General features: G+C 37.5%; 4 protein-coding genes across 4 annotated transcripts; all 4 read left to right on the top strand.

The window, feature by feature from the left end:
• The first annotated feature begins 859 nt into the window (after positions 1-859).
• On the top strand, positions 860-3,993 carry LOC119497581 (chemokine-like receptor 1). Its single transcript, XM_037785809.1, has 2 exons — positions 860-902; positions 2,647-3,993. Exon 2 carries the CDS (start codon positions 2,661-2,663, stop codon positions 3,759-3,761), a length of 1,101 nt encoding a protein of 366 aa, XP_037641737.1. The 5' UTR covers positions 860-902; positions 2,647-2,660; the 3' UTR covers positions 3,762-3,993.
• A 2,097-nt stretch (positions 3,994-6,090) lies between these two features.
• LOC119497582 (chemokine-like receptor 1) lies at positions 6,091-9,310 on the top strand. Its single transcript, XM_037785810.1, has 2 exons — positions 6,091-6,133; positions 7,880-9,310. The coding sequence occupies exon 2, from the start codon at positions 7,894-7,896 to the stop codon at positions 8,992-8,994; it is 1,101 nt and encodes a 366-aa protein (XP_037641738.1). The 5' UTR covers positions 6,091-6,133; positions 7,880-7,893; the 3' UTR covers positions 8,995-9,310.
• A 2,531-nt stretch (positions 9,311-11,841) lies between these two features.
• Positions 11,842-12,960, top strand: LOC119497600 (chemokine-like receptor 1). The gene has a single exon (XM_037785835.1). It carries the CDS (start codon positions 11,848-11,850, stop codon positions 12,958-12,960), a length of 1,113 nt encoding a protein of 370 aa, XP_037641763.1. The 5' UTR covers positions 11,842-11,847.
• Positions 12,961-18,368: 5,408 nt separating this feature from the next.
• On the top strand, positions 18,369-19,899 carry LOC119497580 (chemokine-like receptor 1). The gene has a single exon (XM_037785808.1). It carries the CDS (start codon positions 18,573-18,575, stop codon positions 19,677-19,679), a length of 1,107 nt encoding a protein of 368 aa, XP_037641736.1. The 5' UTR covers positions 18,369-18,572; the 3' UTR covers positions 19,680-19,899.
• Positions 19,900-21,210: the final 1,311 nt, after the last annotated feature.

Genomic DNA, 21,210 nt, shown 5'->3' on the forward strand with positions numbered 1-21,210 from the left:
CTCTCCTCAACGCCTGCAGAATCTGGTGCTTCTCAGACAAAGCATAGCAAACTTTAGAGGGAAATAAAGACTGCAGCACATTGATTTTATTTAATAATGGAAGCTTGTTTGTTGCACTTTCTGTGATATTAAAGGTAAAAAAATAAATGAATTTGCTCCAGTTTTTTTTCCCTTCATGAATGTATTCTGGTCAACAAAGTGGGTACCTCATTAGTGTTATGTTCTGGTTCAACAATAGCGTGGACTCAAATGCAGACACAAACACAAGTCTTTTAAAGGTGTAACAATGATAATTTATTAAAAGGTACTGTGAATAGGGCTGGGGTTCCTGGAGGTCCGAAACAAGGCAGTAATAATGTCAATACTTAAATCACGGAACGGGGGGCACGGAGAGGGGGCGTCCAGGAATCCTTCCAGGTGGACAGAACTTGAGCTCCGAGAGGTGGAATGGCGTCTGAGAGTGAACAGGCAGGTAAGTAACTAAGGTAAGGATCCAGGTCGAGGAGGAGCAGAGTGTAGGAGTGAGCAGGCAGGTTGGAACCAGGAAGCAGCAACAGCTGGCAGGTGAACAGACCTGAGCAAAGAACAAAACAAGGTGAGTCCAAAAATCCCAAAACACAAACATAAGCAAAGTCAAGAGCAATTTACTAAGAGGGCCTGAATATGTCTTGTACCACTGAGGGCAACAGAACAATCTGGCAGGAAGACCGGGGTAGATATACTGCAGGTGTGTGTGATGAGGTTAATTGCTGTCAGCTGCTCCAGCAGTGCCTGACCAGGAGAAGGAGGAGGAGGAAAGCCACACCTCCCAACACACTGACAGACTAGACAAACAGGGAAAAACACACAGAGACAAAAGGGCAGGGAAAAAGAGGAAACACAAGGAAAACTAGACTGCCAAGGTGAAATCATGACAATTAGTCCGTTATGATTTTCTTTGAATATTTTGAGAATGCTTTTTTTGCCAAAGTCAGTTATTACCAGTATCTTTTTACACCCTGAATTGATATTGTTCTGATAATTTCCATTAGGTAACATTTATATTAAAATGTGTTCATTTTATTAGTGAAATAGTTTGGACAGTTTGGGGGAAAAAACTCATGAGAACATTTATATCCTCCTGTATAATTTCACAATGTTATTTTCTGTGTGAAAGATATTGTTTACATCATTTGTCACTGTTAAATTAAAAAGAGGCGACATTAGATCTGTGGGTGAATTGTAGGAACATTTCAGCCAAGGCCATACCGATCGATGTGTATTTGTTTATTTGACTGATAATAAAGTACTGCTAGTAGTGTTTGGGGGGAAGTTTTGTGCTTGTTCAAACTGACACGTCATTTCCAAAGTAAAGATATCAGTTGTACATCAGTGTTTCTAAATTTCAGAGGAAATATGATTGAGAAAGAGTAACATGTGATGCTGACAGGAAGGACTGATAACCTAGGCTTGTGCATTCCTCATATACTAACATCGCTTTTGATAAAATATCAGTAAATGATATATTCTCTTTTGCTTGCAGAGATAAATCTACACAGGCAGCATAGTCGATGTGTCCAGCTTTCAAGTGAACAGTGGCAGGGACGGAGTAGCCTACTATTTTATAAAACTGCTCAGCAACCCTCAATGAATGATAAATGCTGCAAATAACCTGTTCAGAGACCAGTTCAGACAGTGACACAGAGCTATTACACTCTCTACATCAAGCAAATATGATCTCATTCCGCATCGATCCATAGTCGTCTAACAACCCACAGCTTAAGGATTTAGTTCTTTGGTTACTTTTTGATTTCTCTTTTGGAGAGTCCCAAATGACAGAGGCTCTGTTGTGTAGCTTTTGAAGAAGACAGACAAGTCATTGCAAGAAATTTAGTCTACTGCATCTCCATCCTCACTGGTGGACATGCAGGAGAAGTGGACAAACAGAGAGCGTAGAGATCCCCTGCTCTCTTTCATTAGAAGAGGGCTAAGGGGATCGAGGTCTTCTTGGTAGACAAAATACCCAGACCCACATGCTCCAGAGGCTCAAAGATGGGCCAGAGAGACCATCCAAAACCATCTTGTTAAATTGTGTAATTTTCTGGTTTTGCGTCTGTCCAAAGTAGCATATATAGTTGCCTCCATTTCTTCCTGATTAACAAAACATAAATATTCAGGAATGCAATTAAGAACAGCAGACAAAAGAATCAAGGTTAAACAAATTAATTATATAAATGAACAATAATTATTCTTAATATTAGTCATTGAAAAAAGTGGACTTGCAGAACAACTGGAATTTGTCACGGGGATTTTTGAGAGTTCATGATTTTTTGTCATGAATTACTGCGTGCTACATATGATCCCGCCTCAATGACGCTGACGTCATATCAGGAGTCTAATCTGTAGCATGAGGCTTTACTGGTGCTGCAGACACATCCTCAAACGACTGATGATCATTGAGAAAGGTAACTGTTATCCTTAGAACAACAATATGTCATCCTTTGAATTTAATTAAAAGTAAACTATATATATATATATATATATATGTGTGTGTGTGTGTGTTCATACTAGCATTCTTCTTGCTTAAGAAGGATAAAGTGGTTTAATGTGAGTAGACTCTGATGATTCATCAACATTTTTCATTTATTTTTCATGATGTCATTGCAGGTCTCAAGACAACAATGGAGAAATTTACTACTGTACCTTTCTATCACATCAATACAACAGATGTATCTCATGCAAATGTCTCTTTGTTTGACAAGTATGCAGAGCTGAGACAGTCTCTCAACACCTTGTCCCTCGTTGTTTACTGTCTGGCCTTTGTCCTTGGTGTGCTCGGGAATGGAGTGGTTATCTGGGTGACCGGGTTCAAGATGAAGAAAACCGTTAACACAGTTTGGTTCCTCAACCTGGCTGTGGCCGACTTCCTCTTCACAGCATTCCTGCCCCTGAGAGTGACCTACATGGCTTTGGATTTCCACTGGCCTTTTGGCCAGTTCATGTGCAAACTTCATTCCACTATAACCTCTCTGAACATCTTTGCCAGTGTCTACATTCTGATGGTGATCAGTGTGGACAGATGTGTGTCTGTGGTGTTGCCCGTCTGGGCCCAGAACCACCGGAGTGTACGCAAGGCGTCCTGTGTGAGTCTGGGTGTTTGGGTACTGGCTCTGATTCTCAGCATTCCTGACTTCATCTTCAGGGACACTGAGCCGTCATCTAACAATGACAAAATCATCAACTGCTTCAACAACTATGTTCTTTCTGGTAATGAAACATCGTCTGTGATACAGCTTCGTGATGAGGCCATGACCATCACTCGCTTCCTCCTGGGATTTCTTGTCCCCTTCACTGTCATTGTCTCCTGTTATGCTGTGATAATCCATCGTATCAGAAGAAACCGCACCCTGGCCAGCCAGTCAAGTCGCCCCTTTAAGATCGTCGCCGCAGTTATCACCACTTTTTTCCTGTGCTGGGCTCCACTTCACATCATGGAATTAATTGAGATGGTGAATTTCAGGCCTACTTATGATAGTAAAACATTACACCATGTCACCACTATTGGTGTTCCTATAGCAAAGAGCCTGGCCTCTCTCAACAGTGGCTTGAACCCACTGCTGTATGTGTTCATGGGACAAGATTTCAAAGACAGAGTTCATAAATCCATCCTGAATGTTTTGGAGAATGCCTTCCAGGATGAGGTTTCTCGCTCTCACACCTACAAAACGTCTACGGTCATCAGCAGAAGCAAAGATAAGTCAGTTAGTGACACTTCGGTATGAAGTTATCCATGATATGAATAAACAAAAAATGCAATTGTAAATGATTTCTACACCTGGAATTGTAAAGAACAGATCTGTTTTAGTGTGATAAATACCTACATGGTTACTATGAGTTAATTATGATCCTAAGGTTTTCTGTTATTTCTTAACGCTTAGACAACACACAGTTAAACCACAGGAAAGGAATGGTCTCCTTATTCTCTGTATGACTGTGGTTATGAATATTGTGATATGTATGAATAAAAGATAGGAGGAGATATTGGGTTTGGGGTCCTCCCCTAAGAAAATTTGAAGGTTTTTGACTTAAAACTAAGCATTTTACATCATTTTGGACCATTATTATTACTAGTTAAATGATTATTTTATTATTTATCACAGCCTTAAGTCTGAACATTTAATTCTTCTGGAAATGTTTGCCCTGTAAAATCATATTCTATAAATCAGAAGAGCAGATTCAGAAAAAAAAAAAATCTTTTAAATAATGTTTCACTAATTATATCTGTTCACAAATAAAAAAAAAGTTATGACGAACAGTTCAGTAATTATTTTACAAAAAGGACGTGAACATTGTATTGATAAATTACAGCAGCAGTGAAAAAAGTTAATTTCAGACCCTGAACCTGTCGATCAAAGCTTTATTCTAATGTATTTTGTTTTAGTTTTATTTGAAACTTGTTTTTACTCTTCAATGAATCTGTAAATTAATGATTCGGTTTGTAGATAATAAATTGTAAAATGACATTTCCTGGAAAAAATAAAGTCTTGTCGACAAAGGGAGCTTTGTGTTTTTTTACATCTGTCACTTACAAAACAGCAAAGAAAACACGCACACAATACAAGTCCCAGTTGTTTATATCTGCACCATTTTTGGATGTAGATTTTGTATTTTGATTTTGCTCCTTTGGCCTGTAAGGTGATTTTAACCACACAAATTCCCCTGAAATGTATATTTCTTAATGAGCACCCAGACGCCACCAATCTACATTGTTGCCTTCCATGTACCGACACCATAGGAAGTGATTCACCTGAATTTGGACTGCTAGTTTGATAAATATTTCAGTTTTCTTTATTGTAAGGACAGGCTATAGTCTAATCAACAAATATGACGTAACCGTCAAACAACACAGAACAGCAGAAAAAGGAAATGGCCCATTTATTCTATATGTAAGACTGTCTATGAAAGCTTTATTCTAATATATTTTATTTGATTATATGAATCATAAATGGTTAATTTATCTTGCTATTATTTTACATTATTAAAATGTTATGTGGACTCCCCACTGTGATGTATAATCACAATATAATTTAACAAAAGATTGTGCCTAGAATCTCTTTCTCTAGTATCATACAGTGATACAGGATATACTCTTGATAGTCTATTTCTTATTATAGACTTCATTCATTATATTAATTGACCAGCAGAGGGAACTGTTTTACATATTTTAGTGTAGGCCAGGTCAAAAGGGGGTTCTCTCCTCAACGCCTGCAGAATCTGGTGCTTCTCAGACAAAGCATAGCAAACTTTAGAGGGAAATAAAGACTGCAGCACATTGATTTTATTTAATAATGGAAGCTTGTTTGTTGCACTTTCTGTGATATTAAAGGTAAAAAAATAAATGAATTTGCTCCAGTTTTTTTTCCCTTCATGAATGTATTCTGGTCAACAAAGTGGGTACCTCATTAGTGTTATGTTCTGGTTCAACAATAGCGTGGACTCAAATGCAGACACAAACACAAGTCTTTTAAAGGTGTAACAATGATAATTTATTAAAAGGTACTGTGAATAGGGCTGGGGTTCCTGGAGGTCCGAAACAAGGCAGTAATAATGTCAATACTTAAATCACGGAACGGGGGGCACGGAGAGGGGGCGTCCAGGAATCCTTCCAGGTGGACAGAACTTGAGCTCCGAGAGGTGGAATGGCGTCTGAGAGTGAACAGGCAGGTAAGTAACTAAGGTAAGGATCCAGGTCGAGGAGGAGCAGAGTGTAGGAGTGAGCAGGCAGGTTGGAACCAGGAAGCAGCAACAGCTGGCAGGTGAACAGACCTGAGCAAAGAACAAAACAAGGTGAGTCCAAAAATCCCAAAACACAAACATAAGCAAAGTCAAGAGCAATTTACTAAGAGGGCCTGAATATGTCTTGTACCACTGAGGGCAACAGAACAATCTGGCAGGAAGACCGGGGTAGATATACTGCAGGTGTGTGTGATGAGGTTAATTGCTGTCAGCTGCTCCAGCAGTGCCTGACCAGGAGAAGGAGGAGGAGGAAAGCCACACCTCCCAACACACTGACAGACTAGACAAACAGGGAAAAACACACAGAGACAAAAGGGCAGGGAAAAAGAGGAAACACAAGGAAAACTAGACTGCCAAGGTGAAATCATGACAATTAGTCCGTTATGATTTTCTTTGAATATTTTGAGAATGCTTTTTTTGCCAAAGTCAGTTATTACCAGTATCTTTTTACACCCTGAATTGATATTGTTCTGATAATTTCCATTAGGTAACATTTATATTAAAATGTGTTCATTTTATTAGTGAAATAGTTTGGACAGTTTGGGGGAAAAAACTCATGAGAACATTTATATCCTCCTGTATAATTTCACAATGTTATTTTCTGTGTGAAAGATATTGTTTACATCATTTGTCACTGTTAAATTAAAAAGAGGCGACATTAGATCTGTGGGTGAATTGTAGGAACATTTCAGCCAAGGCCATACCGATCGATGTGTATTTGTTTATTTGACTGATAATAAAGTACTGCTAGTAGTGTTTGGGGGGAAGTTTTGTGCTTGTTCAAACTGACACGTCATTTCCAAAGTAAAGATATCAGTTGTACATCAGTGTTTCTAAATTTCAGAGGAAATATGATTGAGAAAGAGTAACATGTGATGCTGACAGGAAGGACTGATAACCTAGGCTTGTGCATTCCTCATATACTAACATCGCTTTTGATAAAATATCAGTAAATGATATATTCTCTTTTGCTTGCAGAGATAAATCTACACAGGCAGCATAGTCGATGTGTCCAGCTTTCAAGTGAACAGTGGCAGGGACGGAGTAGCCTACTATTTTATAAAACTGCTCAGCAACCCTCAATGAATGATAAATGCTGCAAATAACCTGTTCAGAGACCAGTTCAGACAGTGACACAGAGCTATTACACTCTCTACATCAAGCAAATATGATCTCATTCCGCATCGATCCATAGTCGTCTAACAACCCACAGCTTAAGGATTTAGTTCTTTGGTTACTTTTTGATTTCTCTTTTGGAGAGTCCCAAATGACAGAGGCTCTGTTGTGTAGCTTTTGAAGAAGACAGACAAGTCATTGCAAGAAATTTAGTCTACTGCATCTCCATCCTCACTGGTGGACATGCAGGAGAAGTGGACAAACAGAGAGCGTAGAGATCCCCTGCTCTCTTTCATTAGAAGAGGGCTAAGGGGATCGAGGTCTTCTTGGTAGACAAAATACCCAGACCCACATGCTCCAGAGGCTCAAAGATGGGCCAGAGAGACCATCCAAAACCATCTTGTTAAATTGTGTAATTTTCTGGTTTTGCGTCTGTCCAAAGTAGCATATATAGTTGCCTCCATTTCTTCCTGATTAACAAAACATAAATATTCAGGAATGCAATTAAGAACAGCAGACAAAAGAATCAAGGTTAAACAAATTAATTATATAAATGAACAATAATTATTCTTAATATTAGTCATTGAAAAAAGTGGACTTGCAGAACAACTGGAATTTGTCACGGGGATTTTTGAGAGTTCATGATTTTTTGTCATGAATTACTGCGTGCTACATATGATCCCGCCTCAATGACGCTGACGTCATATCAGGAGTCTAATCTGTAGCATGAGGCTTTACTGGTGCTGCAGACACATCCTCAAACGACTGATGATCATTGAGAAAGGTAACTGTTATCCTTAGAACAACAATATGTCATCCTTTGAATTTAATTAAAAGTAAACTATATATATATATATATATATATATGTGTGTGTGTGTGTGTTCATACTAGCATTCTTCTTGCTTAAGAAGGATAAAGTGGTTTAATGTGAGTAGACTCTGATGATTCATCAACATTTTTCATTTATTTTTCATGATGTCATTGCAGGTCTCAAGACAACAATGGAGAAATTTACTACTGTACCTTTCTATCACATCAATACAACAGATGTATCTCATGCAAATGTCTCTTTGTTTGACAAGTATGCAGAGCTGAGACAGTCTCTCAACACCTTGTCCCTCGTTGTTTACTGTCTGGCCTTTGTCCTTGGTGTGCTCGGGAATGGAGTGGTTATCTGGGTGACCGGGTTCAAGATGAAGAAAACCGTTAACACAGTTTGGTTCCTCAACCTGGCTGTGGCCGACTTCCTCTTCACAGCATTCCTGCCCCTGAGAGTGACCTACATGGCTTTGGATTTCCACTGGCCTTTTGGCCAGTTCATGTGCAAACTTCATTCCACTATAACCTCTCTGAACATCTTTGCCAGTGTCTACATTCTGATGGTGATCAGTGTGGACAGATGTGTGTCTGTGGTGTTGCCCGTCTGGGCCCAGAACCACCGGAGTGTACGCAAGGCGTCCTGTGTGAGTCTGGGTGTTTGGGTACTGGCTCTGATTCTCAGCATTCCTGACTTCATCTTCAGGGACACTGAGCCGTCATCTAACAATGACAAAATCATCAACTGCTTCAACAACTATGTTCTTTCTGGTAATGAAACATCGTCTGTGATACAGCTTCGTGATGAGGCCATGACCATCACTCGCTTCCTCCTGGGATTTCTTGTCCCCTTCACTGTCATTGTCTCCTGTTATGCTGTGATAATCCATCGTATCAGAAGAAACCGCACCCTGGCCAGCCAGTCAAGTCGCCCCTTTAAGATCATCGCCGCAGTTATCACCACTTTTTTTCTGTGTTGGGCTCCGTATCACATCATGGAATTAATTGAGATGGTGAATTTCAGGCCTACTTATGATAGTGAAACATTGCACCTTGTCACCATTATTGGTGGTCCTATAGCAAAGAGCCTGGCCTTTCTCAACAGTGGCTTGAACCCACTGCTGTATGTGTTCATGGGACAAGATTTCAAAGACAGAGTTCATAAATCTATCCTGAATGTTTTGGAGAATGCCTTCCAGGATGAGGTTTCTCGCTCTCACACCTACAAAACGTCTACGGTCATCAGCAGAAGCAAAGATAAGTCAGTTAGTGACACTTCGGTATGAAGTTATCCATGATATGAATAAACAAAAAATGCAATTGTAAATTATTTCTACACCTGGAATTGTAAAGAACAGATCTGTTTTAGTGTGCTAAATACCTACATGGTTATTATGAGTTAATTATGATCCTAAGGTTTTCTGTTATTTCTTAACGCTTAGACAACACACAGTAAAACCACAGGAAAGGCATGGCCTGCTTATTCTTTGTATGACTGTGGTTATGAATATTGTGATATGTATGAATAAAAGATAGTAGGAGATATTGGGTTTGGGGTCCTCCCCTAAGAAAATTTGAAGGTTTTTGACTTAAAACTAAGCATTTTACATCATTTTGGACCATTATTATTACTAGTTAAATGATTATTTTATTATTTATCACAGCCTTAAGTCTGAACATTTAATTCTTCTGGAAATGTTTGCCCTGTAAAATCATATTCTATAAATCAGAAGAGCAGATTCAGAAAACTTTTAAATAATGTTTCACTAATTATATCTGTTCACAAATAAAAAAAAAAAAGTTATGACGAACAGTTCACTAATTATTTTACAAAAAGGACGTGAACATTGTATTGATAAATTACAGCAGCTTTGTTCTAGCCTTGTTCTGGCTACAGTACCCTACTTGACCTGAAAAATAGGGCTCCCTGGAAGCTATGGTGTGATTGGATCACTGTAATTTACCATGCATATAATGCTTTTTCTGTAAAATATATTAAACATTTGAATGACATCAGATCTAAAATATTATTTAGTGCAGAGATTTCAAAAGTGGCAGATAAAAATAAATAAAATACTTGCCTGCCACAGTGGCAGGCAGTGAAAAAAGTTAATTTCAGACCCTGAATCTGTCGATCAAAGTTTTATTTTAATGTATTTTGTTTTAGTTTTATTGAAACTTGTTTTTACTCTTCAATGAATCTGTAAATTAATGATTCGGTCTGTATCATAATAGATTGTAAAATGACATTTCCAGGGGAAAAAAAGGAACTCAGCAGTTGTTTCCAAATAGGTATTACATGAGTTTATGGTTAAATTTGTGCAACACAAGCAGCAGAAAAAAATAAAGTCTGGTCAACAAAGGGAGCTTTGTGTTTTTTTCCATCTGTCACTTACACAACAGCAAAGAAAACACGCACACAATACAAGTCCCAGTTGTTTATATCTGCACCATTTTTGGATGTAGATTTTGTATTTTGATTTTGCTCCTTTGGCCTGTAAGGCGATTTTCACCACACAAATTCCCCTGAAATGTATATTTCTTAATGAGCACCCAGACGCCACCAATCTACATTGTTGCCTTCCATGTACCGACACCATAGGAAGTGATTCACCTGAATTTGGACTGCTAGTTTGATAAATATTTCTGTTTTCTTTATTGTAAGGACAGGCTATAGTCTAATCAACAAATATGACGTAACCGTCAGACAACACAGAACAGCAGAAAAAGGGAATGGCCCATTTATTCTATATGTAAGACTGTCTATGAAAGCTTTATTCTAATATATTTGATTTGATTATATGAATCATAAATGATTGTTAATTTATCTTGCTATTATTTTACATTATTAAAATGTTATGTGGACTCTCCACCGTGATGTATAATCACGATATAATTTAACAAAAGACTGAGCCTGGAATCTCTTTCTCTAGTATCATACAGTGATACAGGATATACTCTTGATAGTCTATTTCTTATTATAGACTTCATTCATTATATTAATTGACCAGTAGAGGGAAATGTTTGACATATTTTAGTGTAGGCCAGGTCAAAAGGGGGTTCTCCCCTCAACGCCTGCAGAATCTGGTGCTGCTCAGACCAAGCACAGCAAACTCTAGAGGGAAATAAAGACTGCAGCACATTGATTTTATTTAATAATGGAAGCGGGTTTGTTGCACTTTCTGTGATATTAAAGGTTGAAAATCAATTAATTTGCTCCAGTCTTTTTTTCCCTTCGAGTGTATTCTAGTCAACAAAGTGGGTACCTCATTAGTCCGTTATGATTTTCTTTGAATGTTTTGAGAATGCTTTTTGTGCCAAAGTCAGTTATTACCAGTATGTTTGTCCACCCTGCATAGATATATTGTTCTGATAATCTCAATTAGGTAACATTTATGTTAACATGTGTTCATTTTATTCGTGAAATAGTTTGGATAGTTTGGGGGAAAATACTCATGAGAACATACTGTTGTGTATTTATTTGATTTGTTTGATTGATAATAAAGTACTATCAGTAGCGTTTGAGAGAAGGTTTTGTGCTCGTTCAAACAGACACAGTTTCGAAACTATCAGTTGCACGTCAGTGTGTCTAAATTTCAGAGGAAATCGGATTTAGAAAGAGTAACATGTGATTACCCCACCATTTTTTCCACCTAAAAAAGTGGACTTCCAGTACAACGGGAATGTGTCATAAGACTTTTTGAGAATTCATGATTTCTTTCATGAATTACTGCGTGCTACATAATGATCCCGCCTCAATGATGCTGACGTCATATCAGGAGTCTTATTAATAGCATGAGGCTTTACTGGTGCTGCAGACACATCCTCAAACGACTGATGATCATTGAGAAAGGTAACTGCTATCCTTATAACAACAATATGTCATCCTTTGAATTTAATTGAAGTAAACTTTATATATATATGTATATGTGTGTGTGTGTTTAAACTAACCTACTTCTCGTTTAAGAAGGATAAAGTAGTTTAATGTGAGTAGACTGATAATTCATCAACTCTGGCTCCTGTTTTATATGTACAAAAAAAAGAGGACGTTTTTTAAATTGGCACAAGAGACTGTCATAAAACGTTCAGAAACATTTTCATTTATTTTTCATGATGTCATTGCAGGTCTCAAGACAACAATGGAGAAAATTACTACTGCACCTTTCTATCACATGAATACAACAGATGTATCTCATGCAAATGACTCTTTGTATGGAGAGTATGCAGAGCTGAAAAAGTCTCTCAAGATCATGTCCATCATTGTTTACTGTCTGGCCTTTGTCCTTGGTGTGCTCGGGAATGGAGTGGTTATCTGGGTGACCGGGTTCAAGATGAAGAAAACCGTTAACACAGTTTGGTTCCTCAACCTGGCTGTGGCCGACTTCCTCTTCACAGCGTTCCTGCCTCTGATTGTGACCTACACAGCTTTGAATTTCCACTGGCCTTTTGGCAAGTTCATGTGCAAACTTGCCTACAATATAAACTCCCTGAACATGTTTGTCAGTGTCTACATTCTGATGGTGATCAGTGTGGACAGATGTGTGTCTGTGGTGTGGCCCGTCTGGGCCAAGAACCACCGGAGTGTACGCAAGGCGTCCTGTGTGAGTCTGGGTGTTTGGGTACTGGCTCTGATTCTCAGCACTCCAAACTTCATCTTCAGCGACACTGGGCCGTCGCATTTCGATAAGGACGTAATCAACTGCTTAAACAACTTTGCTTTTTCTGAAGACAACAAAACACCGTCTGTGAATCAGCTGCGACAGCTTCGTAATAAGGCCATGACCCTCAGAGGCTTCCTCCTCGGATTTGTTGTCCCCTTCACTGTCATTGTCTCCTGCTATGCTGTGATAATCCATCATCTCAGAAGAAACCGCACCCTGGCCAGCAAGTCAAGTCGCCCCTTTAAGATCATCGCTGCAGTTATCACCACTTTTTTCCTTTGCTGGGCTCCCTTTCACATCATGGCTTTAATTGAGATGGTCAATTTCAGGCCTACTTATCAAAGACAAACATTACACCTTGTCACTGCTATTGGGACTCCTATAGCAACCAGCCTGGCCTTTCTCAACAGTGGCTTGAACCCACTGCTGTATGTGTTCATGGGACAAGATTTCAAAGACAGAGTTCATAAATCCATCCTGAATGTTTTGGAGAATGCCTTCCAGGATGAGGTTTCTCGCTCTCACACCTTCAAAAAGTCTACGGTCATCAGTAAAAGCAATGATAAGTTAGTTAGTGACACTTCTGTATGAAGTTATCCATGATATGAAGAAACAAATACTGTAAGTGTAAATGATTTCCAAACCTTTAATTGTAAGGAACAGATCTGTTTTAGTGTGATAAATACCTACATGGTTACTATGAGCTAATTATGTACCAAATCACAGCATGGCTTTTTCGATGGTGTTCCTCAAGGTCTTGGTGTCTTAATGTGGTATTGTGGAGGGGCTATTGATCATTTTTATCAATTCTTGAGTGGTAAGAAATGGTTAAATTTTGCACCAAATCTGTGTAACAAATGGTATCAACCAAAAATTGCTGCAACAACTTATGAGACATAATAGCGCATGGGTATGGTCATCATATACTTAGATCATAATGTTTTGAACCCTTATACACTTTTACAATTCATTTTAAATAATTAATTAATTGATTGATTTATTAATTAATCTATTAATTCATTCATGTTTATTTCTGATTTATGACTAGAACAACTTGACAGACAGTGCTGAGCTGCATCTCACATTAATCTTCATGCTCTCAGCCTTCAGATGAATCTACGTTGTTGCCCTCCATTTACCGACACCATAGGAAGTGATTCACCTGAATTTGGACTGCTAGTTAGATAAATATTTCTGTTTTCTTTATTGTAAGGACAGGCTATACGCTAATCAATAAATATGACATAACCGTCAGAAAACACAGAACAACAGAAAAAGGGAATGGCCCACTTTTATATGTTATATATATATACTATATGTAAGACTGTCTATGAAAGCTTTATTCTTATACTGTATTTGATTTGATTATTTGAATCATAAATTATTGTTTATTTAGCTTTATATTATTTTACATTATTAAAATGTTATTTGGACCTTCAAACCGTGATGTATAATCACAATATAATTTAACAAAAAATTGTGCCTGGAATCTCTTTCTCTAGTATCATACAGTTATACAGATATACTCTTGATAGTCTATTTCTTATTATAGACTTCCTTCATTATATTAATTGACCAGCAGAGGGAACTGTTTTACATATTTTAGTGTAGGCCAGGTCAAAAGGGGGTTCTCCCCTCAACGCCTGCAGAATCTGGTGCTTCTCAGACCAAGCACAGCAAACTTTAGAGGGAAACTAGAAAATGCATTTCCTGCTGAAAATGCGTGGGAATGCTGACAGCTGAAATTTATTGCAAAGCTTTGCTGAAAATGCAGAAATGTGAGATGACTTGCCTAAAAATGTTAAAGCTCAAATGCATTGCACTGCACTGCTATAAACCCTAGAAGATGAAATGTACAACTGGCAGAGTTGGAAGCTGAACTGCATTAGCTAAAGAAGCTAAGAGCTGAAATACATTGCTAGAAAAGCTGGAAGCTAAACTGTAATACTGTCAAAAGTGGTAAATTTGAATTTTCCTGAATAGGCGGAAAGAAGAAATGCTTTGTATGTATATCAGACAGATGAACTGCATTGCTAAACACAAACAGAGACAGAGAGAGAGAGAGAGTAGTATTGGGTGAAATGAACCTTTAAAATCTATAAGTTGTTACACAGTAAGTGGTATTTGGGTGGAAAGTAGTAGTAGGAGTTGTAGTAATAGTAGTAGTAGTAGCAGAAGGTGCAGTAGTAGTAGTAGTAATAGTAGTAGTTGAGGCAGTAGGAACAGCTGCAGGAGCAGTAGTAATAGTAGCAGTAGTAGTAGCAGTAACAGTAATAGTAATAATAGTAGCTGTAGTATTAGTAGTAGTAGTAGTATTAGTAGCAAAAGCAGTAGTAGTAGTAGTAGTAGCAATAGTAGTAGTAATCGTAGTAGTAGTAGTAGTAGTAGTAGTAGTAGTAGCAAAAGCAGTAGTAGTAGTAGTAGTAGCAATGGTAGTAGTAATCGTAGTAGTAGTAATAGTATTAGTAGTAGTAGAATTAGTAGTAGTAGTAGTAATAGTAGCAGAAGGAGCAGCAGCTGTAGTAGTACTAGTATTAGTTATTAGTATTAGTATTAACTGCATTGCTAAACACAAACAGAGACAGAGAGAGAGAGAGAGAGTAGTATTGGGTGAAATGAACCTTTAAAATCTATAAGTTGTTACACAGTGAGTGGTATTTGGGTGGAAAGTAGTAGTAGGAGTTGTAGTAATAGTAGTATTAGTAGCAGAAGGAGCAGCAGCTGTAGTAGTAGTAGTAGTATTAGTAGCAGAAGGAGCAGCAGCTGTAGTAGTAGTGGTAGAATCAGTAGGAACAGAAGCAGCAGCAGTAGTAGTAGTAGTAGTAGCAGCAACAACAGTAGTAGTATTAGTAATAGTTGTAGTAGTAGTAGCAGCTAAAATTTTTAAAACTGTAAGTCGTTAGACAAAATATAGTAGATAAAGTTACTCAATAGAGATTTTATTTTGAAAAAAAACTTGTCCTGAGTTCCCTGTTAAGATACAGTTACCTTCTGTGTGTGTGTGTGTGTGTGTGTGTGTGTGTGTGTTAGTCAGCCTGCTCTGATTGGCTAATATGAATCAGCTGTCTAGCAGCAATCAAACGTTGCCGTGGCGATCTCCACTGCACCCTCAGAGAGACAGTTTATAATAGGAGTTAACCAGAGACATACATGTCATAAAAGTGTCTCTCAGACAAAACCGTGAGTCGAATCGGCAAAATAATGTCATCATCAGAGAGAAGCGTCTCTGCCGAACGCATTGATGTCGTTTTTTTTGTGTGTGGCGTCAAAAATGGGATCATGGGAGCAGGTTAGAAAAGTGCAATTGTCAACTTTCCGTCAGACATTTGCCGTCTGATTTAACATTGCTCTCTATGGAGCGGCTTGTTGTTGGACTTACTCTCACTTTTGGGACCCTAGAGACAAATGTGTAAGTCAAACTGATTCCATAGCTACATGACTGCGACCGGCACAAAATTTCCTACATTTGATGAAAACATTTTCTATTAAGAGGGAAAATTGTGGGCTACGGAGCAATTTGTCCGGAAAATTTTCAAAAGATTGGAAAGCTTTCCTGCACTCTAACGATGATGTCACGCGCTCTAGCTCTTAATGACCCACGCAATACACACCCATTATAAAATCTGAAATGGTCTGAAAATTTTCATAAAACGTAAACTGCGATAAATGAAAAACTGTAAAAGTTATCAAAAAGCTGAATCATAGCTTAATAGTTCAAAGACTTGTAACCCGTTTAAAGTTTAAATGAAGTCTGTAGCTGAAAGTATACGGAAGCAGTAGCATTTCAAAGTGGAGTAGGTTCAAGAGGATTTGAAGATTTTCTCCATTGAGTTAAATTGTAAAAAAAAATGTGGAAAAAGCTTAATATTTTAAAAAGTATAAATAGTTGAAACAAGTCAAGATATAGCACTAATGTCCTTAAAGAGCTGAATATTTTGATAGTTGTACGGTTTCTGTAGCTGAAAGTATGCAGGACTAGTTAAAGGCCAAAAAACGGAACGGAAGAAATAGATGATTATTGAAGAAGTTGAATAAAACTTAGAAGAACAATACTGGGAATGCTGAATCAGCATTCCCACAATAAAGACTGCAGCACATTGAGTGATTTTATTGCAAACTGATTGGTTGCACTTTCTGTGATATTAAAGGTTGAAAATCAATTAGTTTGCTCCAGTCTATTTTTCCCTTCATTAGTGTATTCTAGTCAACAAAGTGGGTACCTCATTAGTCCGTTATGATTTTCTTTGAATGTTTTGAGAATGCTGTTTTCACCAAAGTTAGTTATTGCCAGTATCCTTTTACACCCTGCATAGATATTGTTCTGATAATCTCAATTATTAACTTAATTAAAACTTGACACACAGTGCTGAGCTGCATCTCACATTAATCTTAATTTTCTCAGCCTTCAGATGAATCTATGTTGTTGCCTTCCATGTACCGACACCATAGGAAGTGATTCGCCTGAATTTGGACTGATTGTTTGATAAATATTTCAGTTTTCTTTATTTTAAGGACAGGCTATAGTCTAATCAACAAATATGACGTAACCGTCAGAAAACACAGAACAACAGAAAAAGGGAATGGCCCATTTATTCTATATGGAAGACTGTCTATGAAAGCTTTATTCTTATTCTGTATTTCATTTGATTATTTGAATCATAAATGATTGTTTATTTTGCTTGCTATTATTTTACATTATAAAAATGTTATGTGGACTCTCCATCGTGATGTATAATCACAATATAATTTAACAAAAGATTGAGCCTGGAATCTCTTTCTCTAGTATCATACAGTGATACAGATATACTCTTGATAGTCTATTTCTTATTATAGACTTCCTTCATTATATTAATTGACCAGCAGAGGGAAATGTTTTACATATTTTAGTGTAGGCCAGGTCAAAAGGGGGTTCACTCCTCAACGCCTGCAGAATCTGGTGCTTCTCAGACCAAGCACAGCAAACTTTATAAACTGCAGCACATTGAGTGATTTTATTTAATATTGCAAACTGGTTTGTTGCACTGTCTGCGATATTAAAGGTTGAAAATCAATTAATTTGCTCCAGTCTTTTTTTCCCTTCATTAGTGTATTCTAGTCAACAAAGTGGGTACCTCATTAGTCCGTTATGATTTTCTTTGAATGTTTTGAGAATGCTTTTTTTGCCAAAGTCAGTTATTACCAGTATGTTTGTCCACCCTGCATAGATATTGTTCTGATAATCTCAATTAGGTAACATTTATGTTAAAATGTGTTAATTTTATTAGTGAAATAGTTTGGACAGTTTGGGGGAAAAAACTCATGAGAATATTTATATCCTCCTGTATAATTTCATTATGTAATTTTCTGTGTGAAAGATATTTTTTACATCATTTGTCACTGTTAAATTAAAAAGAGGCGACATTAGATCTGTGGGTGAATTGTGGGAACATTTCAGCCAAGGCCATACTGTTGTATATTTATTTATTTGACTGATAATAAAGTAATGCCAGTAGTGTTTGGGAGAAAGTTTTGTGCTCGTTCAAACTGACACGCAGTTTTGAAACTATCAGTTGCACGTCAGTGTTTCTAAATTTCAGAAGAAATCTGATTAAGAAAGAGGAACATATGATTGCCCCACCATTTGTTCCACCTAAAAACTGATTAGAGATCTTTAGGCCCATGTGTGTTGTGTTAAACAAATAAATTATATAAATAAACAATAATTATTCTTAATAATAATCAACGAAAGAAAGTGGACTTGCATTACAACTGGAATTTGTCAGAAGAATTTTTGAGAGTTCATGATTTTTTGTCATGAATTACTGCGTGCTACATATGATCCCGCCTCGATGACGCTGACGTCATATCAGGAGTCTTATTAATAGCATGAGGCTTTACTGGTGCTGCAGACACATCCTCAAACGACTGATGATCAATGAGAAAGGTAACTGTTATCCTTATAACAACAATATGTCATCCTTTGAATTTAACTAATGTAAACTATATATATATATATATATATATATATATATTTGTGTTTCTCGTTTAAGAAGGATAAAGTGGTTTAATGTGAGTAGACTGATAATTCATCAACTTTGGCTCCTGTTTTATATGCGCAAAATAAAAGAGGACGTTTTTTAAATTGGCACAAGAGACTGGCATAAAAAGTTCAGAAACATTTTTCATTTATTTTTCATGATGTCATTGCAGGTCTCAAGACAACAATGGAGAAAATTACTACTGCACCTTTCTATCACATCAATACAACAGATGTATCTCATGCAAATGGCTCTTTGTATGACGACAACGAGTATGCAGAGCTGAAAAAGTCTCTCAAGATCATGTCCCTCGTTGTTTACTGTCTGGCCTTTGTCCTTGGTGTGCTCGGGAATGGAGTGGTTATCTGGGTGACCGGGTTCAAGATGAAGAAAACCGTTCACACAGTTTGGTTCCTCAACCTGGCTGTGGCCGACTTCCTCTTCACAGCGTTCCTGCCCCTGAGAGTGACCTACACAGCTTTGAATTCCCACTGGCCTTTTGGCAAGTTCATGTGCAAACTTCATTACGTTATAATCTTCCTGAACATGTTTGCCAGTGTCTACATTCTGATGGTGATCAGTGTGGACAGATGTGTGTCTGTGGTGTGGCCCGTCTGGTCCAATAACCACCGAAGTGTACGCAAGGCGTCCTTTGTGAGTCTGGGTGTTTGGGTACTGGCTCTGATTCTCAGCACTCCATACTTCATCTTCAGGGACACTGGGCTGTCATCTAATAATGACAAAATCATCGACTGCCTCAACAACTTTGCTCTTTCTGATAATGAAACATCGTCTGTGATACAGCTTCGTGATGAGGCCATAACCATCACCCTCTTCCTCCTGGGATTTGTTGTCCCCTACACTGTCATTGTCTCCTGTTATGCTGTGATAATCCATCGTATCAGAAGAAACCGCACCCTGGCCAGCCAGTCAAGTCGCCCCTTTAAGATCATCGCCGCAGTTATCACCACTTTTTTCCTGTGCTGGGCTCCCTTTCACATCATGAACTTAATTGGGACGGGGGATTTCAGGCCTATTTATGATAGCAAAACATCACACCATGTCACCACTATTGGGTATCCTATAGCAAAGAGCCTGGCCTATCTCAACAGTGGCTTGAACCCACTGCTGTATGTGTTCATGGGACAAGATTTCAAAGACATAGTTCATAAATCCATCCTGAATGTTTTGGAGAATGCCTTCCAGGAGGAGGTTTCTCACTCTCACACCAACAAAAAGTCTACGGTCATCAGCAGAAGCAAAGATAAGTCAGTTAGTGACACTGTGGTATGAAGTTATCTGTGATATGAATAAACAAATACTGTAACTGCAAATGATTTCTACACCTGGAATTGTAAAGAACAGATCTGTTTTAGTGTGCTAAATACCTACATGGTTACTATGAGTTAATTATGTTCCTGAGGTTTTCTGTTATTTCTTAACGCTTAGACAACACACAGTTAAACCACAGGAAAGGAATGGCCTCCTTATTCTTTGTATGACTGTGGTTATGAATATTGATATATGTATGAAGAAAAGATACTAGGAGATATTGGGTTTGGGGTCCTCTCCTAAGAAAATTTGAAGGTTTTTGACTTAAAACTAAGCATTTTACATCATTTTGGACCATTATTATTACTAGTTAAATGATTATTTTATTATTTATCACAGCCTTAAGTCTGAACATTTAATTCTTCTGGAAATGTTTGCCCTGTAAAATCATATTCTATAAATCAGAAGAGCAGATTCAGAAAACTTTTAAATAATGTTTCACTAATTATATCTGTTCACAAATAAAAAAAACAACTAACAGTTCACTAATTATTTTACAAAAAGGGGTGAACATTGTATTGATAAATTACAGCACCTTTGTTCTAGCCTTGTTCTGGCAAAAAAATAAAATACTTGCCTGCCACAGTGGCAGACAGTGAAAAAAAGTTCATTTCAGACCCTGAACCTGTCGATCAAAGCTTTATTCTAATGTATTTTGTTTTAGTTTTATTGAAACTTGTTTTTACTCTTCAATGAATTTATGCCTGTAAGGTGATTTTCACCACACAAATAAATTCCCCTGAATTGTATATTTCTTAATGAGCACCCAGATGCCATCAATCTACATTGTTGCCTTCCATGTACCGACACCATAGGAAGTGATTCACCTGAATTTGGACTGCTTGTTTGATAAATATTTCTGTTTTCTTTATTGTAAGACAGGCTATAGTCTAATCAACAAATATGACGTAACCGTCAGACAACACAGAACAGCAGAAAAAGGAAATGGCCCATTTATTCTATATGTAAGACTGTCTATGAAAACTTTATTTTAATATATTTGATTTGATTATATGAATCATAAATGATTGTTCATTTATCTTGCTATTATTTTACATTATTAAAATGTTATGTGGACTCTCCACCGTGATGTATAATCACAATATAATTTAACAAAAGATTGTGTCTAGAATCTCTTTCTTTAGTATCATACAGTGATACAGGATATACTCTTGATAGTCTATTTCTTATTATAGACTTCCTTCATTATATTAATTGACCAGCAGAGGGAACTGTTTTACATATTTTAGTGTAGGCCAGGTCAAAAGGGGGTTCTCCCCTCAAAGCCTGCAGAATCTGGTGCTTCTCAGACAAAGCATAGCAAACTTTAGAGGGAAATAAAGACTGCAGCACATTGATTTTATTTAATAATGGAAGCTTGTTTGTTGCACTTTCTGTGATATTAAAGGTAAAAAAAAAAAATTAATTTGCTCCAGTTTTTTTCCCTTCATGAATGTATTCTGGTCAACAAAGTGGGTACCTCATTAGTGTT

This window comes from Sebastes umbrosus, chromosome 11 (assembly GCF_015220745.1).
Source record: "Sebastes umbrosus isolate fSebUmb1 chromosome 11, fSebUmb1.pri, whole genome shotgun sequence".
Lineage (NCBI taxonomy): Eukaryota > Metazoa > Chordata > Actinopteri > Perciformes > Sebastidae > Sebastes > Sebastes umbrosus.

Bases quoted from the DNA above. Each gene is read 5' to 3' on its own strand.
- LOC119497581 (XM_037785809.1), top strand. From the start codon at position 2,661: ATGGAGAAATTTACTACTGTACCTTTCTATCACATCAATACAACAGAT.
- LOC119497582 (XM_037785810.1), top strand. From the start codon at position 7,894: ATGGAGAAATTTACTACTGTACCTTTCTATCACATCAATACAACAGAT.
- LOC119497600 (XM_037785835.1), top strand. From the start codon at position 11,848: ATGGAGAAAATTACTACTGCACCTTTCTATCACATGAATACAACAGAT.
- LOC119497580 (XM_037785808.1), top strand. From the start codon at position 18,573: ATGGAGAAAATTACTACTGCACCTTTCTATCACATCAATACAACAGAT.